Source organism: Drosophila mauritiana, chromosome 2L (genome assembly GCF_004382145.1).
Source record: "Drosophila mauritiana strain mau12 chromosome 2L, ASM438214v1, whole genome shotgun sequence".
In the NCBI taxonomy this organism is placed as follows: Eukaryota; Metazoa; Arthropoda; class Insecta; order Diptera; family Drosophilidae; genus Drosophila; species Drosophila mauritiana.
In genome coordinates, this window is record NC_046667.1 from 7328143 (window position 1) to 7355392 (window position 27250).

The following is a 27250-nucleotide window of genomic DNA, read 5'->3' on the forward strand; positions in this document are numbered from 1 at the left end:
GACTTTGATTTAACATTCAATGCGTATATTTGTATTTAGTTCATTATACGATTTCACTAGAAAATGCATGTATGTAAATATATATCCGTAGATCTGTTAAATAGGTTTTTCCTTTATCTGAATACTTTGGTAAGTTCTGTTGCTTGTGGGAACTTATTTGTCTAACACTAAAACTAATTTCATTTAGGAATAATTAAATTATCAAACGATTCCTTAGCCATTTCAAGTTCTGAAGAAGACACAAAGTTAGCAGATTTTATCTAATAAAGTAACTGGTATAGGTTGCGTAAGGTGCATCATTAGCCGATAGCTCAATAAAATTAATTTAAGGACTCAAATTAAAATAATAATAATAATATACAAGTTTTAAACTTAAATTTAAAACTATTTTCGGGCTCCATTCGGTATGCATGCTATGAAAAAATTTACAAATATTTTTTGTAATTATAATTGTCCAACATAAAAATCTAACAACAATAAATTGGAAATCTAAATCATAGTCGCTTAAGCGTAGTCAAATTAACAAGTAATATCGGTTAACTGGAACTTATGGAACTGGTCGTTTAGCACATAATATATTGTTCGGTTATCGGTTATGAATGGTGTGTGGAGTTCTGTGTGTTTATGTGGGAACTGTGGTGGTGGGTGCTGTTGCTGGTATTTTGATCAACAAAATACGGTCCTAAAAAGGGAGAATTACAAACTCGTTAATACAAAATGGAAAAGCTATGGGCAGGGTCACAGAACATTTAGTTAGATTAGCCGAATTTAGTTAGAAAGCGCTTACGGTTAGTTTCGGTTCGGATTAAAAGCCACCAAATTTAGATTGTTTATGTTTTTTTGTGGTGTTAGTCACATGCGGATTCCCTCAGCCGAGGCGCAAACCATTAAGCCCAAAATCGAGCTTTACCTGCCGCAAGACAATTTCAAAATCAACGACAACTTCAAACAAAGGAACACCAAGAGAGCCTATGTTACGACTACGTTGTGGTTACGCTAACGCATTACAATCTCTACGCTACGTATCGGGCTCGTGTTATTTGAATACTTCAACATTCGGTTTGGTTTCTGGTTAGCCGTGCGTGTGGGTGACTGAGTTTCAGAATTTTGATATCTTATTATGATTTTGTTGGACTTAAGCAGTACTTGAGTTATGGGAGGCGCCACTGATCGCATTGAACAAAGCCATGCTGTTGCGCTGGTTTATGCTATCGGCATCGTCGCCGAGCGGCTGGAAGGACTCGTCGTCCAGCAACTCACTGAGCGCCTGGCACAGCTTCTCGTAGTTCTCCTTGAGCACATGGTGGTACTCCTTCTGGTCAGCGCTGATGATTCGCTCGTTGAGGAACAGGGCCTTCTGACACACCACAATGAAGTCGCTGCAAGAAAGAGACCTCATTTAATAAACGCATATGACTAGTTACTAGAAATGCATACCGAAAAACATCCTTTAGATCTCCGACGCGATCCATTGAGAAGTTGTTAACCACCTTTGCATCGAGAAAGGCATGAGCGTATGCCAAAGGACCAGCATTTACAGTCACCGCCACACTTCCCTGCAGACGCAGCTGCAACTTCTTCACATCGGCCGGTGGGAGAATGATCTCTTCCAGCTCTGAAACCTTGGATTGCATTTCATCGATGGCCACCTCAATGGGGCTCAGTTCTATGATTTCACGGGATTTGACGGGTATACGTTTAAGAACATATGGGAAGGAGTATTGAGCTGCAATAATTGATGCTTTAATATGGGACAATTATGATCAGAGACGGTATTCACATACTTTTTATAACCGTCTTGCGCTTCCATTGTTCTTCTACGCTGCCACGGGCTGCACCCGATTTGGTGAACGGAGTCTCGTACATAAAAGTGTCCACATCATGATTCTGCTCGAATTCATTTAGCCTTTGGTCTAGCTCGTCCTTGGAGAAGAAAGGAATCACATGGGTGACCTGTATGTAGGCAAGTTTGGCATCTAGTTCGTCAACTTTAACCTGAAAAAATGAGTTGTAAAATTTAATTATACCAAATTGTTTTTCTTAAAAAACCGTCTATCAATAATAAATAATAATATAATGCAATAATAATGCAATCAATGGTGGACCTACACTTGTAACTTCGAGATCAAGTCGTCCCTCCACCAAATATCAGAATGAAGTTTGTTTCAGAATACTTCCCACCTTCAACAGATTTGGTTCAAATAGCTCAGCAACTTTACTAGGTACTAGTAAATTGTTTGTTATTTTTATACAACTACCGCAGTCAGTACACTAGAGCCGCAAAAATATCCAAATTTTGTAGAGTTCGAGTTCCTTCCTTTGGCACAAACCATAAGTTCATCAGATTGTCGGACATACGGTAACTATTCCACAATACATTGTCTGTTCCCTTATGGAGCAGATCTTTGAGTTCCCGGCTCGTGCAATGGGTCTGGGATTGGTCCAGATGCCGCAGATGCAGATACCAATCCCGTGTAGGAGGGGGTATTCGCTAAATCCGAACGCAGTGGAATTCGTGCCATCTTTTCGCCAGAAGCCCGAGCTTCCAAGTCTATCGACCAAAACGGAGGCGACCTCAACTACAACATTGCTGCGTCCCGAGGTCGTTGGTGATGCCGCGAATACTGTTGAAAATGATGTTTTTCTCGAGCGCCAGATCTTTGACACACTAAGTCAACTGGGAGATGAGCAAATGCCTCTGGAAGAGATCGCGGTGGGTGTATTACCAGGAGGACAAGGTCTTAGTATGACTTTCACCACCAAAGAGCACGATCAGCTGCAGCCTATGGACCGAAATACTCTAGTAAAGCACAGTCGACAGATCCTCCAGCTGGCTGTGGGCGATCACGAGAAGCTGGCAAACAGACCTGAGACCGTCCTTGTTGCCCAATTCCTCATCCGGGTCAACGATCTTTTGAACGAGAAGTATGACTACGGTGGATCCGTGTGTCCCAGGTGCACCCTGTGCTCAAATCGCAGCTATACGGAGCTGGAAATCGAAAACCAAATCGACTGCATAAAGGCTTTTGAGAAATTTTTCACCTTTACGGAATCAACTCGCTACCAAGACATAGTTTCTCACAAAGCCTTTAAGGAGCTGTGCCACAGGCTGGGATTAATCGTGAGTCGAGATCAGATCCAGGTGAACCGCCCTTCCACAGTGGTCCCTCCACCCACGGCACAGTCCTCTAGTATAACCATTTGCATGTCCAAGAACGAAATGGAATCTGATGTTGAGGCCAAGGCTTATAGAGGAGATGACGAATCCAATTTCAACGGTTGTGAACTGACCGCGAATGGAGGTCAACAGCCATCTATTTCAAATGAATATTTGAGGGGAAAGCTTTACAGGTGGGTGGGTCTTAATTTAAGTGAAGGGATTACAAAAATTATTGTGACTTTTAATTTTAGATACGAAGACTCTCAGGGATGCCAGTTGGTCAACGAACTGAATGTAAGTCAACAAAAAATTGAAGCTATGGAGGTAGATGAATTCGAGTTGGATTTACCATCTACCACGAAGCCCAAGACCGTGGTAACCGCTAGTGTGCCGGCAACCTTTCCTCGGGTGTACAAATCAGCCAAAGCCAAATGCTCGGCTCGAGGGGCAGGATCTAGTGGTCAACAGAGTGGCTACAATAACAGGGCAGTCCGTTTAATGACGCAGCCGTCAAAGGGCTCACCCACGACTTCACATTTTCGGACTATTGCAGTTGGTTGCCACCACCAAGCTGGATCGGCTGCCCCCCGAAAGCTCCAAATGGATTCGTGCCCAACCGGGGCTGCCCGCAAGCAAAATAGGTTGACTGAAGCTAAATCAAAAATTTACCAGCCATCTGGCAGTTCGCAAAGACTTTCAACAGGTCGCGATACAAAACTAGGAAAATCTGGTACAAACGTACCAAAACAGAAGTCAAATCATATGTGAGTTAAAATTTGTGATCATTAAATGCTTTTAATAGTCTATTATTACGTGTCTGTAAACTGTCTATTTTCTATTCCTTTTTTTCTTCAGTTGCAAGTCAGGAAAAATGTCTACCACCAGCAGGATTTCCATGTCTAATCCAAAGCAAACCAATGGCAACCCACAGCGAATGATGCCAAGAAGCACAAACGCCTCAATGATGCGTCAGTCCGAGGTCAAGCGGGTAAACCCCTCGCAAGTCCAATTTCACAAGTAATATAATATATATACTCCATTGTAGCGCATGAGTTTGATGCGCGCCGACAGTGATTCGGATCTGCTATACAACGAATATCTCTTCAAATGATTTGCAATAAGTTATATGGATTTGTTCCTTCCCTTTCAAAAATTAGTTTTTCCAATCCAAATACCTAGGTTATGTTAAAATTAAAATTGAAACCAAGACTGGGAAAACAAGTAAAGAAAGTGTAATCTGTATACTTACCGGTGACGAATCCATGATCATCTTAACAACATCTGCTCCAAACTTTTCCTTGTACTGTTTGGCCAGTCGCTCAGAGATTTCGCTGAGTGATGTTAGCTTGGGCTCCTTGTACACAAACTCGATGGCATGATCTTCTTCAAAGTACATCTAAAAATAGCATTAAATTTAAGTGTAATATTAATTTTAAGGGTATTCTGTAGGTTACTCACCAATCCATAAAATACAACCCTATAAAAGCGACCCAACATTCTCTTTCCTGAGCGATTCACTTCAACTATTTTATTATAAGCTTGTGTGAGATGCTCATAGCAGTGTGCCAGGTCCTGGTAACTACGATCTCTTTCGTACATGGGCAGGATGAGTTTGTAGAGCTCTCCAAGGCACTCAAATCTTTCAGCGCGGTCCAAGAAGTCAGCACATAGCTTAAGCTGCTCCAGAAGCATTTGTTCGGTGTACTGGGAATCCTGAGCACCGGCATCCAGTTTGAGACCTTGCTCATCTAGGGGTATATTCGTTGATATCTTTCCGAATGCAGTGGATGACCAACTAAGAGTGCAACCTCCTTTTAATCGGAGATATTCGCACATTAAAGCAGCAATGTGGAGATGGCAACAGGCAGCCTCCGACAGGTTCCCATTCTGCTCGTGATTTCTGGCCATGGTCACTAACCAAGTATGGCGAAGCTCTGGTGTGGAGGCATACGAATTGGCCAGGGAATACTGCAGTTCCAGCAATCTTTCAGGATCCATATGATGAGCCTGCATTTGGGCAGTGGCCATAAGTACAGTACGCACTCGACGCGTTAGGTCTTTGACCTCCATAGGAAAGCCTGTGCCCTTCATCGCCTTGTCGCTATTCGCATAGCTATTGATGATTGACAAGCTTTCTTGGAATCTAGCATTGTTCAGTCCAATTACGTTGCCAATCATCTGGGATACTGAGATAATAACTTGCAAGTGCACGCGGGTTAGGGTTTTTCGGCCACTGAATTCGAAGTTACTGCGCATGAGAAGATATAAAACAGCGCATGATTCGTGGCGAATCTCCACTAAGCGACTATCGCAGGCTTTAAGTAGCTCATAAACCATCTGACCACACAACATGGCATTTCCTTTGAAAAGGGCCACTGCATAGTTGTTAATAAATGCTCGCAGAGCTGCAAATACGTGTTTTGAGAGCCTTTCTGATTGACCCAACTGCAGGAATCTCAGGTAAACTCTGGCCACCTTGGGCAGGACTAAACTATCGGCCAAAAGTTGTCTGAACTGCAGAACATACAGCCCTAAGCAGTCCAAAATAATCATGCCCACTTCGGTGGCCAAATTCGATTCATAGAGAGCCAACTGACTTCTAGCTAGGGTATCCATGTCCTCTAATAGGTGTTCCCGGGTTTGATTCAGGGTTCCACTTGATGGCTGCTGTTCCTGACTTCCGTTTTCCAAGCCTGTGGGTGGTTGAGTCCTAGCTGGAAGTGTGTTGGCCTTGGCCAAACGCCCCTGACGGGTTTCTGTAGGTATCACTACACTTTTCTTGCCCACATATCGAAATTGCAGCAGGCAGAGATCCAGAATGGAGAGAAACTGCAGAGTCTCGGATTCATTGCAGTTTTGCCACCAACCAACCATTTGCTCTTGTGAAAGGTGTTTGATGATGAAAAGAAAGCCCAGGAGAAGATCCTTGCTTTCCACAGAACTGAACTTATCGCAGCGGGACAGGATCTGTGCATGGGTAACGCTCACTGAGCGATTGTGCCCATTTCGTAGGGCCACATCTGTGTCTCCATTCGTATAGGCTCCTATTGTGGTGGTGTCCTGAGAGTGCTGAAAAGAGGATGTATGCTTGCAACGCTTGACAGGATTTAATTAGACTACAACTTACCCCCGAGTCCGTATTTGAATTTAGTGAGAGATTTGAGATCCCATTGCTAATGGGTTGTCCAGCGATAGCGGCCAGATAGTTGTGCTCCTTCATGTGAACCGAGGTGCGGTATGGACTCGCTTGATCACAGTGCATAGTCAGACGATTCTTTGAACGCGGCGTGGACGTCAAAGAGCCAAAAGTGGAAGAGTCCTTGCTGAACACATAGCTACTTGAACAACTCAAGCGCTTAGTATAGGAAGCGGAGTCCGCATAAACGTGTCCATTGGGCGTACAAGCTCCAGACTCCGATAAATCATCAATACGATGGATGTTGTCCATCACGACGCCCAACCACGGAACATAGAGCAGGGCAATCCTTGAGAGCTGACCCTTCTGCTGATATCGGTTATCCAACTCGTGTTTGGCCAAGAGATCTTTGAAAATGCCAAGCGCATGTCTCCTCACATGGCCCACTTCATTGAGGCTACTTTTCAATTCCTGGAGTAGCAGCCCGGATAGAAAATGTTGCCTACAGAATTGTTCGGAAAGAGTGAAGTGCTGCATCATCTCCGGAGGTCTGTTCTTTGGATTCAAAACAAATGGTAGATTAAGTGGCACATAATGCTCATGCTGGCAGATCTCCTGCAGAAAGTTGAACTTGTATTCGTGAAGTATCCGCGGATTACCAGGCGAAAATTCTCCCATATAACAGCGGATCAAGCGAAAGACAAATCCTCGGTCCATGTAGCTCAGACACTGGCGAACAAACTTGGCCAAAGATCGATTCAACAAATGAGTTTCTTCACTTAAATCCTCAAATCGTGTTGTTATGTAGGGCATTAGTGCCTTAATCAACTGTTCCACACGATCACCATATTCCTTGGGAAACCGCTCGTTGCGGAGCATTCGAATCCTACCGGTGGCCAACAAGTGCTGAGCCATGCTTTTTATAATCAGATCAAAGAATATCGACGAGTATCTCATGAACTTGTTGACGATGAGGAAATCCGGATTGCTAGGATTAAGGAGGTAGGGCAAATGCCTGCAGAGTTCTCCATGAACCGTCCTTTGCCTAGCAGTTTGTTGGCTGTAGTAGGGTGCGTGAAATACGTATTTCACATAGGCTCCCAACAGATCGGATCTTTTCGCCTGATCACTGATCAAATGGATGATGTTTGTAATCAAGCGGATTACATTCAAGCCGATTTCTTCCGACTGAGTGTGAACTAGCAGAGTAAACAGCTCATTGAGAACCGTGGGTAAATAGTTAATCAACGATTTCATATCAATGGCGTGGGCAGCTTTCAAGATCTTGCAGGTTTCCGTTTCCGCTGGCACTGCTCCAGTTTTGCCCCCCTCCAGCAATCTTTCACAGTGTCCAAAAAAGTTGTGCAAGTGCTGATCGGCAGTCAGAACCGTGGAATCCATACGCAGTCCCACCGTATATAAATTTCTCTGATTGTCGATCCACTGGATATCCGGACCGCAGTTCTGCTGAGAAATTGGAAGGGTTTGTAGGCAGCCAAGGGTGGGGTGGGTAGTGGGTGGTTGATGGTGCAGTTAGCATGCATATCAGTGCGGAGAAAGAGAACACAGAAAAAGAGCACAGGTTAGTTGGCAAGCCAGGGAATGAATGTATGTATGGGTATGAGGTATGTTGGGTAAAAGACAAAACAAACATTTCATGAGTTGATGAACGACTTTGCGCAGCACACAACATACACAACTTACCCCTTTGCCCCATCCCAAGGGTTGGATAGATAGATAGCCGACTGGCAATGTGGCAGCCACCGGAAGCTGTTGTTCCTCCAGGCATATCCGATTCTTCTGAAGCAATGGCAACCAGGCATAGCCAATAGGTGTTTCGAACGCCGCATGCGCATCCCTTTTCTTGCTGAGATTACATGACACATGGTAAAAGGAAAAGAGCAGGTGGTGTTCCGGAAATAGTCCCAGCGGTAGACGTAGCTTGATTTCCTCGTACCAGGTGGGCGTTACATTGTGATGCAGCACCGGGCAGGCAATCTGGGACACTAAAAGATCCTGACCAGGGCGACCATATATGCACTGCAATCAAATTGTATTATATTCATATTCATACTTTTAAAAATTTAATAAATTTTACCTTTAATGGTTTGCTGTACTCCCCATCGCCATCACGCAGCTCCACCACGACCGTAATATTCCTGGCTCTTGAGAACAGTTTCTGGCTGTCGAATTGCAAACTCAGTGGGTACACATAGAGGTGGTTACAGAAACTCGTATAAGGGTGTGCATCCCGTTCACTTTGGCTTTGGAATTCGGCCACTTCTACAGTGGGCGGTTGCTTGGAAGATGGGCTAAAGGTGGACAAGGGTGCCAGCGATTTGCTTAAGCCGCAAGGTGTGGTTTGGTCAAGGAACTGCATCTGCATCTTAAGACTGCCAGGAATAATTGTTAGTTTGCTCAGTTTTTCAGGTTTGCGATAATCGACCAAAAGCTTAAGAAGTTCCTCATCTTTCAGTTTGGGTATCTCCTGGCGATAAATGGGACTGAACTCAAACTCCCTTTTGGGATCTACATCCAATTCGTGACTGTATTGTTTGAAGAGCGGTCTTGCTGCCCAGGCAAAAGGCTGCCGGTAATGTCCAATATGTTGAGCATAGCTCTTCGCCGCTTTGTAGACTTTTTGGCCTAGCTTTGGATCCTTGCCAGCTTTGAGATACGGTTCGGCAACCTGAGCTATTCCTGATTGCAGTATTTTTTCTATGCGCACAACCTATACGAGATAACCATTAATTAAAACGGGATTTAGATTTAATGAATTAATTACTAACCAAATATATATCGGCATGTGGAGCTGTCACGGAAAGCAGACATTGCCTCAGTTGCTGAAATTGCTGTCGATTGGATCGCAACAGCTCGGCAGACACTCCATCGAACAGGGAATGTGGTGCCTGGCAAGCAGAGCTCCTTTCATCGCCCTCCGCGGACTTTCTAGGAACTCCACAACCAGCGACTGACGAAGGTACCGGGGTATTCGGTAATAATTGGGCTGCCCACTGCTCATTGACATTGAAGTAAAAGTTCTCGCTTAACTTTCGGTTTGCCTTGGCGTCGAATAAGGCCAGGCTGGTGATATAGGGTTCCACCTGCTGTTCGACTCCACCCGCGGAGCCCTCGTCCTGGGGAATGCACTGCAGCCGGAAACGCAGGTTGTGACAGGTGAGCAGTAACCGTGTGCCAAAGTGCTCTCGATACTGCTCTACATTATCGCTACCGCTGCCCTTGACTGGCGACTGATAGCAGGCAAACAGGCGGCGTCGCTGTTCCCTTCTTGCCAAAGCAATCGAGTGATCCGTTTCTCGTCCATACTTCATCAATTGGGGATGGAGTGATTGATCTAAGCCCTTCAAAGTGCCAAAGGTAGGGGGGTCCATTGCGGGTGGCTGGAGCTGTGGGCTTGGATTCGAGCCAATAGATGGGTGACGCTCCAGTGAAGCATTTCGCTTCTCCTCTTGTGCGCGATTTTGGGCCAAAACCGATGAAATCTTGCTGAGCCAGTCCTTAAAGTCCTGTTCGTTTTCGGCAGCCAAGGTGAAGGATTTATGACCCGTCGTCATGCGGAGCTCGAAACAAAAGCGACCACGTTTGGGATTCTGAAATGGATTTAAAATTAATATTTGTCGCTCTATACATTCCGTTTGAATATAACCACTCACCTGAACTACATCTGTGCAAAAGTCCATTACTATTGTGGCTTTGGCTTCGCCCTGTTTCTCGTCCTTGTGCAGTTCCAATATATATGTTCCATCTATCTCTTGTCGCAGATAGCAGTAGCGTCGTTTAAACGATTTATTGCCGATATTGGCAAACATCCGATCTGAGGCCGAATCGGGCCCTTTTAGCAGATATCCCTGCTTGGTAATGGTGTCCGCCTGTGAGCGAGTCATCTGCTCGTCAATCCGATCCTGATCCGCATCGATTTCGTAGACCTCTTCCACCAATTCCTCAGCAGGCGATATGCTAAGAAAAAATAGTTCAGTTAAATTGTATTCGTTATAAAACAAACAGTTGCAATATATACCTGGGTAGATCGTGACAGTTTCCACCGTAGGCATTATATTTATAGTGGATCAAGTGATTCTTAGCCCTGTATGTGTAGAGAGCCTGCCGTGTGAATCGGGTGCACTCAGCCCTGGAACCGTGAGGCTGTCCATCGACTAAATCCTCGCCGTTTCCATCGTCCGCAAACTCATCCACCTCCTCCGGCTGAGCCAAATTCGATCGGAGTGTAATCGACGACAGGGCTGACTCATAGGAGGAATCCTTGTGACTGGAGGAGCCATTCGAGCACTGTGAACTCTTTCTGGAGAGTTGACCGTGTCCATTGGAATTGCTCAAGCTGCTGCTACTGCTGCTGCTTGTGTGCCCATTACCATTTCCGTTGTGGTGGCTACCATTCGACTGTATGCTACCCTGCCGACTCACTTGACTGTGTCCATTTCCATTCGTTATCATGGAAGGACCATGAAGGGGACACACAATCGCCTCATTGGGAGGATCGAATCTGTCTGCCACAGATTTGGCATTGGTTCGCTGCTTGCGGGGCATGATAATCTCCTATCGGAACAGAGAAGAAGATTAGATTATATCACGTCCATTTCTAAAATCCCGTCAATTGTAGTATATTATTTCACTCACCGATACATCATCTGTGGGATAGATGAGTAGCTCCCTCTGCGGATCATTTTGGATAACAGTTTTATTTTTGGCTATAAAGGCTTCAAAATCGATCGGCTCCACCACGAGTGGCTTGTTCTGAAACAAGAAGATTGAGTTAAGTATACGCTTCTATTTTCAAAATGTTTGTATGCTAATTTATGCGGGCCACTTGTAAAAGCAGAGCGTCCCTATTAATAGCACTCCCCCAAAAAGTAATGCCCAAATGTTATCCATTCCCGATGCCGGAATGCAGACGGATTTCGATAGATTTATAGATACAACGCACGTCATAAATTTATGGCTACTTAGTGATGTGTGAGGTTGGCTCTTATTTTCACTACCCCACACAGAAAAGACCTTGACCGCATTTACACAGCGGATGCCTCCACTTCTACCCCTAGTGTAATGATATTTTCCATGTCTGCCACTCGGAATAAACAAATTCATTTTGCTTAAACTCTAAACATTGTAAGTTTTAGCATTTTGCATTTCTTGGATCCCGCAGGCAATTGTTGATATTTTCAGCTTTTTGCGTCTTAGATTTCGCAAGATGATGATGATACAATAATATATCTGTGCCACGAGGTGTGTGACCCAACCGGTGACCCCACCCAATATGACATGTCCACAGAGGGTTAAAGTGCCACTTCCGTTTTGGCATATCCATTTCAGGCGACTTTCCGATGTGCTGTCATTTTATTGCCTTCTTGAAACTCGAGGTGTGTGGGCTTGATGTGTGTTTTATTCTTGGGCTTGGTTTATTTCAGGAAGACACGGGTCAACTCGGGCCATGGGAAAAGTTAATTTGGAACAGCGTTTAAGCGACGTTAACTGCGACATTGGAAAAAGGATTGTCATAGGTTGGGATCGGTTATTAGGCAGAGAATCAAGTTTGGGTGGGGTTATTACAACATATGCTCATACACCACATTTTCTTATTTTAAGACTAAGACTAAACTAGACTAACTAAATTGAAAGCACTGCAGTTTGAAAAGTTCGACATTTAAAGGTCGAGCTTTTTAGTTGAAAGGTTATTGCTAATTAAAATCCATAACATATTGGCAGGCAATCCATCTACATATATCAGCTGTCAGCTAGTTCCACTGGCAAGCCTTGGCTTTGGCCCTGATTCCAATCGCATGTGCTTCATGCCCAGCCACGCCCACAAAAGTATCTGGCCTGTCCACCCCCTTTCTCCAGCATGGACTGCAATGTCATTGCACTCGCCCACTTAGCCACTTTTGGGCTCGAGCTTGGGGGAAAGCATTTTCCATTGTGAGCTCAGGCGCGGGCCTTTTCCTGGAGCTCCTCCATTTCGCCTCTTGGCACGCACCGCATGCAAATTGGCAGACGTCGCCGCTTGCGTAATTAAAACCACAAACCGGCGACAACCTCAGCTAAAAAAAAAAAACGAGCTACAGGTAAAAAGTACACCTACGGCTATGCGACAAGTGCATGGGCATTGCGAAAAAAGGCAAACTCATCAGCGATCGGGTGGGCAATTACCAAATTGATTGGCCAGCATAAAAGCACGAGAAAGTTGGGCAAACATTTTCGGTGGCTAATTTTTCGTTTTTTTTTAGGAGTGTTAGCTAAACTTAGGTCTTTAAAATGCATTGCCATCGATCAGTAGACACGCAAATTTGCGGTGCAAGATTCCATGAGGCACAACTGGTCCAGCTAGGCGTGAAGAGCTCAAAGATTCACCATCGACCACATGCCACTGCTCAGTGATCATGATCTGAAGCCATTAGGCACTTCATATGAAACAGTAATGGCAGTTATGGCTTATTTATATCGAATTTATAAAAAATATGTAGTGTTTATACAAATATGGTGCGGAGATTTTCATATAGCGATAAAATTTAAGCAACTTAAAATGTAAGTTTTCTGAAAATTCAGTAAATATTTTAGTAATTTTTGCTTGTTAGTTTCAAATTTATAGGTACTTATTATTTGGCTTTTAGGTTCCGGCATCACTGATGACTATCTCTGCCAGCAGCCAGTTTCAATTTAAAGCTAGCGGTTTGAGGCGCCTCTCGTCGGGCAAAACGTGACGATTTATGCATATTTCAGTGAAACATTGACCAGGCCTCAAGTGGCAGTGGCAGTGGCAGTAGATGTGGCAGTTACGACTCTCCCCATCATCCGACGCCCCCTTCTAAACAAGGCTTGACTTTCATTGATTTAAGCATGGCAATTGGCCCTGGCATGTCTTGAATGTCACTTGAGTTGGTGTCCCTTCATTTTACTCGCTTATCAATTGAAATTGCAGCAAGGCGGCAGATGCCATCATTTATATCTGCTACATATTTCTTATAAAAAGTAGTATGTGTACGTAGTAGTCGAGAAATGCGGGAAAGGGTCACGAAAAGTTGGATCGGCTCATTCGGAATTCGCTTTGAAGTGGAAACCGTTCAAGTGGTCTATACTATAGACTTTTCTCTTCCTGATTTGCATTTTCTGGGCACGGAATTATTGTGACTAAATTTAGCTTAACTTATTGCATATGATTTGTTGTGTCTGCGTCTGGCGAACTTTTGACCCGCACGAATAATGCATTAAAGGGCTGGGTAAGTGGGAATCTAATGTAAAAAACAATTCAAGGGGTTTTCCAAAAATATTTCGAATTTTAAAAGCTTTGGAAAAGATAGCGTGTGAGTGCTGGAAGTTCAGATAGGGAGGGATTTTGGTTGGATTTTCGATTTAAAATTAGTTTTATTTACATTGCAAATATAGATCGCAAAGCATTTGCTACAATTTCGTTCGGCATTTCTGGGCTTTCGCCTTGTGTATCTAATACGATTAATATGTAAACATGTGTATGTGGAACAGAAAGTATACAAATGTTATGATTTGTTTATTTGCAGTGTATGGTCAATGGGAATAAGGCAGCTGGCATCCGTTTTGCGATAGAGGAATGCGGCATACAAATTCAATAAATTTATGCCCATGCAGGGATTTCCTGCTCCCCCGGCAAAAAAAAAAAACATGATCCGTGAAATGCATGTGAGAGAATTCTACTGATAAAACTCATATAGATATATATATATATATATATATATATTTATTTATTTATTTATAATACAAATTATAAGGCAAAGTTGTCTTTATCAGTGGTTCGACTAAAGGAGAAGGGGTTTGTCCAGTCATCGGATTTGCAACTTTGAAACTGGTTTCAGCCCAGTGAGTTATATGTTTTGGTCATCTTCGGTGGGTTTCACTGTCGCTCGGTTCAACGAACCCAACAGCATGTTTAAGTAATATTGAAAAACCCAAGCCAAGTGCAAATCTGTAACTGGCCCACCCATAAAGGTGGCGACAAGTCAGCAATTTTCCTCACCCATTCCAGACATTCCACTCAAACGTGTTGCCCAAAAGAAATAAATGAAAACTGAAAACACAAGTGAGCTAGCTGCGCAAATAAAAATCCAACTCAACAAATTTCTCGCCATTAGTTATACAACTAAATAATTTATGGCCCGGGCAAAAGTTGAACTTTCCAAGCAAGATATTCTATTCAAAATGGGCAACGAATTTCACCCAGTTCCAAGTCCGATTCGTAGGCAAATTTACATGTCCGGACAAATGAGGAAGCTTATCATTAGCTCCGTTCAATTCAAAGTAAATACTTTGGCAGCGGCATTCATTAGATGCCTTTTTGTTGTCCCCACAATGAGGGAAATGTGGCAGAGAAATGTCTGCTGCATAAGCGGCATTTAAATCATAAGCGCGACACAACTATAGCATAACTATAAGATATTTATGCACTAATCGACCGCCGATCGGGGTTATATAAGCCACAGATGACGATGATGTCTTACGCCGTTGTAGACACATTTGAATAAGCTGTGGATCGGTATGGCTAAAAGTTCCGCCAACACTTTCATTTCTTGTGCGATTTATAATTTTTCCAAGTTGAAAAATTTTCTAAACAACTTAAATTATCAAAGTCTGTAGTACTGTAACCTTTATAAAAATCTAAATTTAAGCACTTACTCTACATAAAAACACTTGTCTTTCTAATGGAGCAGGTTGAGACCCTTAATGGCTTTAACCCGTCAAGGTCAAAAGCTAACTGGTCGGCAGCTCGTGTTGGCCAACTCAACCAGAAGTACAAGAATAACCAGAAGCAACCTTGAGGACAATATGTGGGGGAACTAAATGAAGACTACGCCAGCAAAAGAAAATAATTGCCCTAAAAGCAGGAAAAGCAAGTGCAGCAAAAGCTGAAGATAAAAAACCAGTGGAAAATCCAAGGCAAGAGACAAAGACATGAAAAGTTCCCACGCAGAAAAAATATGAAAAGTGGGGAAAGAGGGGCGCGGCTAAATAATCACATAGGAAACTCATCCAATATCCAGTTCTTGGTCAGGTCTCTTCGTTGCTCAGCGAATAATTAGCCATTGAACGGAGCCGAAAGAAAGTAAAAGAAAAGCAAAGGAAAACCAAGAAAAGTGCACACACATTTTTGGAGTACGCGAGCAAACAAACAATCGAACGAACGACAAACATTTGCCGCAAGAATATTGTCGAAGACGCATTAATTGCCGACAACAGTAGCCCCGATATCTTCGCATTTACAGATACAGATAGATATGCCTTGGAAAGTTGACAGTTTCAGTGCAGTTTTCAGTGGAAAATTGGGTGTCGGCGAGGAGCTCTGATGGATTCTGCCATCTGTGGCCGGGGCAACTTTCTAAAAAGTACTTAGCACTTTCAATTACAATTGTACAATGTGTCTGCGACGCCAAGAGGCGGGCTAAAAAAAAAAAAAATACGGCAGCGAGAATCTGGCAAACTAATTACATTTATGGCCGCGTCGGTTTTCCATTGTGAATGCATTGGGAGAGTGTGAAATATGTGTTAATTGCACGGCGGCGAATGGTCATCGTAAAATTCAAGTGTCTCTCATTAATTGCTCAATTGTAGAGAGATCCAAACAAATCTCCGGGGTCGACAGACTCGCATTTGGCAAAAAATTTAAAGTGCCACACGACACACCCATTTCATAATCTTCGGCTTGCCATTTAATGCCCAAACGAGCATTAAGCTGGGAAACCAGTTTTCAAAGAACGAAGTTCGTGGGAGTATATTAAAGAAGTAGGTAATTTTTAAAGGATTTTATAGAGGCTGATTCAATATGATTTAGCAAGCTACTAAACATCAATAAGTCTTCTAATATATCTCCCAATGTATCGTTTTATGTAATTGTTTGAGAAATGTATCTATTAAAAAAATCGAACATAAACTGAAACGATTTTAATTCTATTTTAATTAACAAATAAAAAAGCAATCTGCCAATTAATAAACGTCAAGATTTACTAGCTATGCTTTAAATTCAGGCAGACGAATACGAATTAAAATCAAATGAAAATGTCAGTCTTGATTTGCTGTTTTAATTTGCAAATAAATCCTCCTGTTTGAAGTTTATGAAAAGATTCATTATCTTGTTGCCACACATTTTAGTTCTTTCCTCAAAGAGAAAATCCGTCACAAGATGACGGTCAGTACTCACTTTCGGTGAACAGAAAGCCGTAGAAACAGCAGATCGTGCTGTCTTTTTAAGGGCATTATGTTAGATAGATACGATGCCCAATAGCAACTTTCATTCTGCGGAAAAACAAAAGCCGCGGCTTACAAAAGTTGCAAACAACAGAGAACAAATCACACATGCGGATTGAAATAAAGGTTACTGACATGTCAAATGAGTGTCTCTGTCTATGCCAGTAGCCTTTTTACCCATTTCCAGAATGGGCATGAGATACAGTGGTACCGACTGACGCAAAACTCCAACTGGATATTTGCGCACAACTTCAAACACAAAGCTCGCACATTGTGATTGCGAAACGGAAGTGAGTTAGTGTGTTTTTGCCTTGTTTTATTTTGCAGTTAGTAAGTGTGTCAGCTGTAGCAAGTGCTAACTGCTTGCTCACACCCCTTCTAGCCTTTTAAGCGCTTTCCTATTTGGCAGTTCTGGCCAAAAGTGAATGACATTTGCACAAAATATTTGCCAGTGGGTATGGGTATGAACAGAATCAATTGATTCTACGTCCTGATGGAACACAGGGAAATCTATTATTTGCATATTATCTGAAGGAAAACTACCATACACTGAGCACAAAATGAAGAACCCAATTCATAATTAAAATTGCCTTAAATGTTTTGTTTAAAAAATGTTATTTTCGAAAAAATTATCTTGTTATACATGTAAATATGAATAAAATGAATGTGAATACCAAATTAAACATTAAAAGTCGATTTGAATCGTTTCTTCTTCGGTAGACCTTGCCAATTTCAACTTATGCAAATTTAGTTTCTGCATAAAGATGGAAGATTCCATGTTGAAATTGTAAGGGTGGGTCCGATGTGCAAATGAATTTGCAGTAAACAAGTAAAACTCGACAGCAAAGTTGAATCGAAATGAGAAAAAGTTGAATGCGAAGTGGGAGGACTAAACAGAGCTCCCCGGCAATTGTGTTCATTATGCAATAGAGCAAAGTGCAACAGCACCAACTCCAACAGAAACGACAACAATTGTCAACAATAATTGTCGCAAATAAACAAAAAAAGTTGTCTAGAGTGGAACGTTTATCACGAATAGATGTTTGAACTTCAGTGTGGGTGTACACTGTACAGTGGGCCTAGAGTCGGAAGTATGTGTGAGTGGGCGTGGTTAAATATATATTTTCAATTACTTGATGATTTCATCGAATTCCAAAATCGTGGGCAGAAAGATGCTAGAAATGGATATTATTTTGCAGTTGGGCAACAGAATGCATTATACTTTAAGAAAAATACGTGCAACTATTGTTATCTAAAACGAATACTAAATGGGTTAACTTAATATTAACATGTTTACATTATGATAGCAAGTGGTTAAACAGACTGGTGTTTATTTGTGAAATATTTCCATCTCTAATGAAACTACATTGCGGACCAGCAAATGGTCAACAAACTGCAAGCTATAATCATTATTACCTTCTACCAGGTAAGTAGTATTAGTATTTGGAAATCCTCTTTAACTTTCATTGTAGAAAGAGAAACCGACTGAGCAGAGACAAAAGACCCTTCGAAAACCATGTGACAGCAGTCGAAGTTCCCTTTTCTCGTGTTTTGATAAGCTTACAACGCGACCAACGAAAATCTCGACAATACTTTACACCTTTCACTTCCAGCGAGCAGAGTTTCTCCTACGAATTTACAACCGATTCATGATCAGCACTTCATTTGGCACCTTTCTTAGGTTCTTTCACATTTTTACTTCATTCACTGTTTTCTGCAACTTTGTTTTCGCAGTTTGTACTCGTGTTCGTTTGTAATTTATCAGTGCATAAAAATCTGGCACATTTAAATGCCATCCACTTGTTTGAAATGAAGCCTGAGAAGTCAGTGAACAAAATGCTCATTCCGAAATTCTTGCTAAATCCAGAGTGTACAATAAAATAGAACGAAATTTAACAATGATTAAGCGCCGCACACCTCAAATTGATTTATTTATTTCGAGGATTGTAGCTTTTGTTGGTCAGTCGAGAGAGAAATTTAAACAATTTAATTTTAGCAACGCAATTTAAAGCTTTATTCAGCAGTAAATTGCCAACTCATTGAGAGGAAGCTACCTATTATAAATTTTTTATTTTTGAATGCCAGAGCTGGCACTGCATCGATAGTTCTAACGGCACTTTCGATAGCTTTTAGCGAAGATGAGACTTCCGAACTTAATTGTGCGCAAATCCTCTTTTATTCACGTCCTAGCAGTTGCAAATTAATGGGGTTTGTCAATGAGTCAATCTGTAGAATGCATTCGACGCCTTGCTCGATTGCACCTGTCGATGCGATTGGAAAACTGGAAAATGCGACTCATTCCCACTTGAGACCTGTTTGATGGCGATACTTAATTTTTGATGTATGAGTTCGTGTTTGGTATTCGGTTTCAGGTACCAGTTGCAGGTAGAGCATCAGGTTCAAGTTCGGTTCTCGTGGGGAGGCACGATTTCAATGTCAATATTTACACGACTATCGCACCGATAAACATGAAAAGTTAGCATCATCGTCGTCGTTCATTGCTGTTTTAATTGCTCGGCAGCTTCTTCCTAGTTTGGCCGGTGGAGAAAATATGCATAAAAGAAAGTTTATCTCTTAGGCCAAATCAAATTAAAACACTCGTGACATATACAAATTATTCACGCAGCCGGGCCGAAAAAGGAACGTCATCAAAAATAACGAGAGAGTGAAAAGTCGAGCAGATGCAATGTGGGGTGGGTGGGGAGGTTGGCGTGAAAACTCAGGAGAAGAGAGTCAAGGTCAGATCGAGGAATCGATAAAAGTTTGTCGCCACCAGGCTCGGAAAAACGGAAAGCGAATAAGGACACATTGAGGTCACTGATTATGGTTATTGTTGATGGCGGCGCAAAGCTACGCATATAAATGAACTGACATTGCTCTAGATATTAGCAATGCACAGCGAAATATGTATTATACAATCTTATTTTAACACTGGTTATGAAATTTTAAGATCAATAATTCCCTAGACATCTTTTTAGGAGTCCCATGGCCTTTCAAAAGTTTATTATATACTCGCATTATAAAAGCAAAAGAAAGGCTTCCCGTTAGTAAGTGCCAATAAAATCACTTGCTATGTTTTCAGTGTAATATATTTTTACCGCAATGGAGGGGCTACGCTGATAGCGGCCAGTGCAGTTCATCTAAAATGATATAGAAAAAGAAGGGGGAAATGTTTGGGTCAGTATTACAAGCTCTGTTATTAATAGCCAAAGGTTGATCGGATGGGGGAATGGTTAGATGACCATGATATGTTGAGCACGCCCGACAAACAAACTGAATCGGAGCAGAGTGGCGGTCATTAAATCGCAGACAACTCACGTCAACTCGGGGAAAAGCTCAAACAAAAAATAAAAGTTGCGAAACGATATTTCCGGCGGGGGATGGGAAAAAAGCGGTGACCGACACTCAGAATAGAATCACGGAATACATAAAATAAACAATAAAGAGGAGATGCGCAAAAAGAGCAGCTACTAACAATAAAAGCACAACAATATATATAATATACCTATGTTGGATACGAATACGCCATGACCTGGAATTCAACATTTATAAAGAACGTATTTAAAAACATTTATCGCAAAAGCAATCCACTAGGCTTAAGTATTTAAACAGTTAAATAATCAATAAATTAGCATAGTTAAAGAAATATATTTGTAAGTATTTTAAAACAATATAATATAATATTTTTTTAAACAAGTTAAGTACTTTGCATACCCCATCTTTCAAAAAGTTAATAGGTAATCAGTAGGAAAGTACGAGCAGTTGAGCCATGACCATTTTACCTACTCCACTTCCGACTACAAATTTTCCTCTTACCCTTTTTGGACACTTGGAACGTGCAGCTTTCAAAAACAATAAAAAACACTAAAAAGTGGAAGTTCTCAGAAGGTTTAAGCAATTAAACAAACATATGGTATTCTACATTAATTAGATGGAAAAGTATTAATCCGCTTAATAATAGATTTAAACTGTAGATTCTCCTACATTATTCTCATACATTAATTAGATGGAAAAGTATTAATCCGCTTAATAATAGATTTAAACTGTAGATTCTCCTACATTTCAACTACAGGTAATTTTGAGCATGTTTTGATTTAGGTTCGTTTTCTTCGACTTATAAGGAACCTCTTCAGTTTATTGTCAGTTTTTTTTTATAGTAGTGCTTCGCGTAGTTTGGAGATGAGGTCATGACAAAAAAGGTAAATGGTGCCTTGATATTCCCGAAATGGAACAAATAAAAAGTCAAATTCATACTCATAAATCATACGGAATTCTTTGTAGGATCAAATTGTGCGAAAATCGTGATAGAGAACTCAAGTATTTCAGTTGTAATCAAAAACCGGATATAAAAATAAAATATCAAGGCTATTATATATTTTTCTTAAATCTTATAATATTGAAAAAAGTTTGCTGTATATAAATTTTATACACTTTAAAGTCGCGATTCGCTGACGTCAAGACATTCCAGCTTATCCAGACCTTTTAAATTATCTGAGACCCCAACAATTTTAACCGAAGCCACACATTTCATATTTGCTCTGATATCGGATAACATGTGCGCAGCAATAAGTTAACAAGTATTTAAACAAACAAGGCGGAAACACATAAACAAAATTCCATATATAAGTAGCGAGCCATAAAAATTAACCCAAACTCAATGTAACTTATGGTTATGGTTAAGTAATGGAATAATGTTTTCGGAAATGGAACTCCATTATTTTGACCCTTTGAACTAAAAAACTTGACTTGAAATATTTAATTAGTGCGTTTGGAGGGGAGGCCTTTTCCATTTGGGATGTGCAAAACCCCATGACAGGTGGAAAATGAGGAGTACGACTCATTGCAGCCCACTCAACCGACGAGCCACTCTTCTTTTTATTGGCGTGGAGCTATCTATCTGTCGACAGTTGCTTATTATGGTTTGATTGCCTGTCGGCCTGTTGATTGCAGCTGTAAGTCGGCAATTGCTTATCAATTTGGCTTCGACTCTCACTCTACGCACTAATTGAATTAGGAGTCCGCGGAGGAGAATGAGAACCACAAACACACACACACACACACTCTAATTGACATTGGAAGCGCGGCTAATGGCACCCTAATATGATTTTCGTTTGGGACCGTAATAATGCAATTAGTAGGTACTATCGTAAGGGGGGGATGGGTAGGAACATATAGCTGTTTAGGCGCAACACGTGGGTGATGCCCCCACAAAATGAAGTCACACCTTATGCTCAAGCTGGTCTTAGTTATGCCCGAAAGTACAGATAAGCCTCGATAGATTAAATTTTTAATCTAATAGAAAGTCATGTTAAGTAAAGAAATATTATATTATTAAGTCATATATTTTATATGACTCTAAGAGATCTTTTATAGCTACAATTTTCAGCGCAAGCTAGGACACAGCTTTCTTAGGGAATTACCACTGTGTTCGTTCTACAGCGAACATCATTATCGTTCAACATGAATATAAACAAACAAAAGTAGAAGCTGCGGCGGAATTTACAAATCTCACGGCCTTGACGGATTCTTCGCTCTTGGGGCCTCTCTTCTACAATCTTAGGAAACAGAAATCGAGTCTTTTGAGTCTCTCTTCTCCAACAACAACGAATAGAATAACGATGAGATAAAGAACAAGTTTTCCCTTTCCTTAGCACATTTCCAATGTTGACTTTTCTTATGCAACCACTGATGGGTGTATGGAAACTCTTTGCCTTATAAAACATTATGATCTCGGTGATGTGTGCTAAGTGAAAAGAAAACATTATCAAAACTCAGAGCATTTGGAAATGTGCCAAGCGAAATGAAAACATGACCATGTCTACAAGTGTGTTCGAAAAAATATATAAACCCATTTGAAATAAATGCTGATATTAAGCTAATAAAAGGAAAATAATTTAAACACAAATGCAAGAACACTGACATTTTAAAAATTTAAGTAAGGGAAAAACTAGTGTCAACGTTTTAACTATTTGTAAGCCCACATATTTTATAATTTGTCAATCAGCATTACATAATTTTAATAATATTACTATTTTGACCACGGCTGTGTGTTTATGAATGTGTTGCAATGTAGGAAAATGTGCGTTTATGAGTGGGAAATTCTGTCGCATACAGCCAACAACACACAAAGCCATTTGCATTCCGACAAATTCTATATAATTTATCTTTTATTTATAATGATATACACATGTTTACATATACTTATATGTACATACATATATAGTGAGGTAAACAAAACAAAAGGTGACATGCATTACTGGAGACACACCCACACTAGCATATACACATGTACGGAAAACAACAACTGCACTTCTGAAAGTCAAAAATAGTCTAGGGGGAGTGAGTGAGATGGCAATAAGCAGGTGTAATAAGGGAATTTCTGAACTTACCAAAACCGCGCTCTCTCGCACCAGCTGAGAGACATTCTCTCTCATTTGCACCGCTGAGCCGAGCTTATTTAAGCCGCGCGTAAACTTTCGCTCCATCCTGCTCGCTCTCTTCCTTGCTCTCTTTCAGGGATCAAACAAACAAGTTGTTGTTTTTGTCGCACGGGCACTGTTTCTCTCCGCTCTGTTGCTTTTGTTGTTGTTGTGCAGAAACCGGCGGAAATTCAAAAATAGAGAGACACACACACGCACGCACAGGCAGCCAGGATGCGCTGCCGACTGCGCAGTCGACGTCGCTGCCAGCGATGACTAATACGTTATCCTTGCTCTGTCCACTTTTTCTTCACTTTATTTTCCCCTCTCTTTTTGAAAATTTAAAAGTGCATTAAGGCCATACTATAATTTGTCGTAAAAAGGATTCATCTGCGAAATTCCTGAATATCCATGTTATACACAAAACACCAACACGCACGCTGTAATTCCCACGCCCCTTTCGGCAAAAATGAGGGGGGTCTTGGCGAAAAACACAAACACCCACGGCAAATATTTTTAGCAGCCTCAGGCTTCTAGCATCCCGATTAAGAATATAAACAATATATTTTAACGAGCTACACACAGCTGTTTACACATTTTTATTATCTGGTTGATTACTCGCAATTTACGTGCGTTTGGCGTTTAAGGTGTTTGTGCGTTTGCAGCGGCGATTTGAACGAACCGTATTGGCGTGGAGTTTGTCTTTTCGAATTGCCGCTAACAGAGCGCTGAGCTCCTCACGCGAACGAGATCCACTGACTTTTGGGGAACGCGATTTGTTGGGGCAATAATAACATGAAGCAGCACAATTCACTAAAAAATACTTCCAAGTGTGGCAAAATACCGCCATCAGAGAAACTACCCTCGGGTTGGTGAAAATGATTGAGTTAGCAGGGACTCGAACCAGTTTCCGTCAGTAACAGAGGCTATGTTAAGTGAGTGTAAAAAAGTGTGGCCAGGCAGCACAAAACTGTTATTTTTCAAACTAGTTAAAAAAGAAATGTAAATAAATTGTATGAGATAATAATTAAACTGTTAACTTCTATGAAATCTATAACTATTACATATTTACCATCTAAACTGCATTTTTAGTTGTTTTATATTTGTTAAATTAAAAATCTTTTAAGCTACTTTCAAAAATAGCTTTTGAAAAAGTAATGTCTTGAATTTTTCCCGCTGCGCAGAAATGTAAACATAGAAATTGGAGACTTCCAAATCCTTTTTTTTTAATGCATTTATTTTACTCGACCTCGATTAATCAAAACTTATAGATACAAGTGTGGGATTCCAGGTAACTTTATCGGCGTGTCCAGGCGGTGGGGCTGTATTAATTGTTAGAAGAGTCCATGTTTCTTGGCCTCGCTCTTGAAGCAAGCGCCGTAGGCTTCGGCGGCCTCGCAGTGATCATCCGGCACAGTTAGGGCAGCACAGGTGTCGCCGATCTCCAGGGCAATCTTTAGCTTGGCCGGATCGTTGCCCGTGTACTGCTTGGCCTTCTCGCGACCTGCCTCCGTGTCCAGTTTGCCGTCGGCGCCCAGTACTCCGAAACTCTTCATCACGCAGGCGCGCAGGCACTTGCCGGCATATGTGCTGGCTGGCTGCTTCTTGACCATTTCCTGCAGATCGGCATCGCTGGCGCCCACCTCCGGAATGCAGCCCTCGGCTGTCTCCATCAGCTTGGCCATGGCTTCCTTCTCGTCAAAGGCTCGCACCAGTGCGGCGCCGAGGAGGACGATTGCCACCAGAATGATTGGAGTAGACTGCATGATGCTAGGTCGGTGTATCTGAACTGAATTTGTCTCTGCTGATGGGGACTAAGGCTTTTATAGCTAAATCGGTGACTCGCTCGGCTGTGAAATAATATAGTACACCGTTTAACAATCTTTACAATGGTCGCTTAATTGGCCGCATCGCGATCGTTATTAGGGGTTTTCAGCTAATGGATCAGCTAACAAAATGTAGCCGGTCGACCAATAAGTACTGACCGCCCCCATAAGACACGCACGTCCCCAGAAAAGGTCTAAGTGATTAAAAAAGTGTCCCAACGCCATGTCAACATGACTGGCATTTGTGCTTCGTTACGCATAATTCATAGGTATCAAGATTGTCTATCAGATGTGCAATCCTGAAGACATCGAGAGTAAAAGTAAGAAGCATGTACTAAACCATATTAAATATGAAAATCCATTTTTGAAATTTCAAAACCAGCCAAAATTTCAGACCATAAAAGAAGACCCTTCTGATCGTGAGTAAAATTATTTTACCCATTGAAAATCCATTTAAAACACAGTATTTTGTATATATTCCATATATTTTGCATATATTTGTTGGTTTTTTATACTTTACACAATAAAAATGATAATGCATCTCAACAAAAACAATTATTCGCGGTACTTATCGGATAGATTTCAAAGACAAAATTAATGCTTGCGTGTAACTTTTGCTTTTGGAATTCATTTCCCAAATACTACTTGCTTGGTTTTAATTTGCGTGGCTTTCATTTGTCGGTTATTGGTATCTTCAGTAATCGATTAGAAAATAAAATAGTCATAATTAATTTCGACAGATCCGTATGTGGATCGAGAATTATACATCGCTCCTACACATATATACATTGAATGCGGCATGCAAATTCTATTCGTGAGTCATCAATTCATTGATGTTGTGGTTTCTGCGTTTGGTTAAACTTAAGTCATAATTAATTAACATACAGTTTAGGTAAAAGTATTTAAAGCAACTTAAACTTAAGGTTAAGAGTTCCCTCTCTTTCTTGTTTATTTCGCAGAGTGATTTTTGTAGTGTTTAAATGTAAAATAATATATCGATCATAATTTAGTTATCTTCCATTATGGGTATGAAATGTGAAGCGAGAGTCACAGTAGCAGTCACGGCAACAGTAACAGTTTACGAGTGCGATTAACGAACGAGTAACGGTTTTGTAAACCTCAAAACTTTGCTACATTGGTTTTTGTTTCATTTGTGATTATTATCATAATATATCGATATCGATCTCTGTGTGATGCATTGTGATTGATCGCTTTCTACTTAGGTTAAAGTTGGGATGGGTTCTGGAATTGGTTTGGGGATTATGACGTACGGTTAGGGATTTTATTCTTGCGTTAAATATGCTTAAAGACTTATATTATATATTTGGTGTACTTTTTTGAGTTTTGTGTTCTGTTTTCATTTGCTGTTTTATCGCTTTGTTTAGTTTAGTTTGTAACTGTTTGTATGTAGTTTATATAATAACTTGTCCATGGGCATGCCTGCTGCTACCTGTCCGATCTGCGGGGATCTACATCTACAGCTACGTAAACTAAATATAATACAGTTTTTGTTTTGTTTTTGTTTGGGGGTCTTGGGTTTTTGAGGGCTACGCCAACTGTCTGCTATTCAACTCTCCAAACGACTCTGCGATCCCTTTCTCCAAAGTGTTATACACGGCACAGTGGTTACTCCTTTTCCTGTCTTCCTGCCTCATCCATTGGGTTATCAAAGGTTTGCGTTTTACGCTTAGATGGGCGATATGGAGAGTGGTGCTGAAGCTGTATCGGGCATGTATTCCTTGAGGAGATCCCGCAGTCGCAGGATCTCTCTGCCTGCCGCCGATAGATCGCCTTGAAGGGAAAGTTCCCGCTCCCGAAGTCGCTTGATGTCGCGCTGACAGGTCTGCAAAAATAAATATACAATTAGTATAACTCGTGATGGGACTATGTAATTTAATTTAGTTTCGCTTATGTTTGAATACTTACCACATTCTGTCTGAGTAGATCCAACTTGTCGCACTTCAATCGTGTGACCTCCTGGCGCAGATTCTCGATCTTCACGATCGTCTCGTTGCTGGGGGAACTACCCATTATGGTGGACTGGACTCCATCTAAGCACAGGGAGCACGCCTTGGTGGTGGCCTCCGCCGAACTCATGCTTTCTAGCCCAGTATCACTGTCAATGTAGGTGGCTCCGCCGTCCAAGTGCGCCATCATTGGATCGAGATCCACGCTATTCAGACTGGAATCATCGCTCGTTTCCGACATGGTGGCCACTGCGACCACTCCGTTTTGGGCGGCACTGACAGCCGCTGCTACCACGCCCCCGCCGGTTCCATTTTGGGGGAGGTGTCCACCGATGGAATTGGTATTGTTGTTGTTCGCCTGGCGAGAGGTAATGTCAGGGGAGGAGGAAGTGGACTCGTTCGATGACTTCGACTTGGATGAGGATTTGGAGGCCGTGCGACTGCAGGTCTGTGGGAAAAGAAAGAAATTAGCTTCCATTTTCAAATTATTGCAATAAAGA

The 27250-nt window shown here is 41.5% G+C and overlaps 4 protein-coding genes across 16 annotated transcripts in view; 1 reads left to right on the forward strand and 3 right to left on the reverse strand.

The window, feature by feature from the left end:
* Positions 1-8: 8 nt before the first annotated feature.
* On the reverse strand, positions 9-23716 carry LOC117135302 (dedicator of cytokinesis protein 9). 9 transcript variants are annotated; one of them, XM_033295482.1, is made up of 15 exons: positions 23640-23704; positions 22928-23358; positions 10953-11069; positions 10336-10871; positions 9971-10274; positions 9086-9907; positions 8395-9027; positions 8001-8336; positions 6288-7763; positions 4619-6229; positions 4410-4556; positions 1785-1995; positions 1438-1726; positions 1147-1379; positions 9-682 (listed from the first exon to the last, which is right to left on the reverse strand). In XM_033295482.1, exons 2-15 carry the CDS (start codon positions 23021-23023, stop codon positions 594-596), a joined length of 6900 nt encoding a protein of 2299 aa, XP_033151373.1. In that variant the 5' UTR covers positions 23024-23358; positions 23640-23704; the 3' UTR covers positions 9-593. The 9 variants fall into 9 exon arrangements, 8 of the variants coding, with proteins under 8 accessions (XP_033151373.1, XP_033151374.1, XP_033151375.1 ...); XM_033295483.1 differs by having other exon boundaries at positions 6288-7760; positions 22928-23716; XM_033295484.1 differs by having other exon boundaries at positions 4619-6220; positions 22928-23716.
* On the forward strand, positions 2216-4398 carry LOC117135303. 2 transcript variants are annotated; one of them, XM_033295490.1, is made up of 5 exons: positions 2216-3121; positions 3215-3351; positions 3412-3924; positions 4016-4148; positions 4206-4297. In XM_033295490.1, exons 1-5 carry the CDS (start codon positions 2393-2395, stop codon positions 4269-4271), a joined length of 1578 nt encoding a protein of 525 aa, XP_033151381.1. In that variant the 5' UTR covers positions 2216-2392; the 3' UTR covers positions 4272-4297. The 2 variants fall into 2 exon arrangements, with proteins under 2 accessions (XP_033151381.1, XP_033151380.1); XM_033295489.1 differs by having other exon boundaries at positions 2216-3351; positions 4206-4398.
* A 480-nt stretch (positions 23717-24196) lies between the features above and the next one.
* Positions 24197-24914, reverse strand: LOC117135137 (general odorant-binding protein 28a). The gene has a single exon (XM_033295194.1). It carries the CDS (start codon positions 24721-24723, stop codon positions 24292-24294), a length of 432 nt encoding a protein of 143 aa, XP_033151085.1. The 5' UTR covers positions 24724-24914; the 3' UTR covers positions 24197-24291.
* Positions 24915-25259: 345 nt separating this feature from the next.
* The window catches only part of LOC117135136 (rap1 GTPase-activating protein 1), an 81146-nt gene continuing 79155 nt past the window's right edge, over positions 25260-27250 (reverse strand). For all 4 annotated transcript variants that reach the window (XM_033295190.1, XM_033295191.1, XM_033295192.1 and 1 more), the window contains 2 exons: positions 26710-27198; positions 25260-26626 (listed from right to left, as the gene is read on the reverse strand). In XM_033295190.1, the coding sequence (XP_033151081.1) occupies positions 26471-26626; positions 26710-27198 (645 nt within the window). In that variant the 3' untranslated portion in view covers positions 25260-26470. The remainder of the gene's footprint in view (positions 26627-26709; positions 27199-27250) is intronic.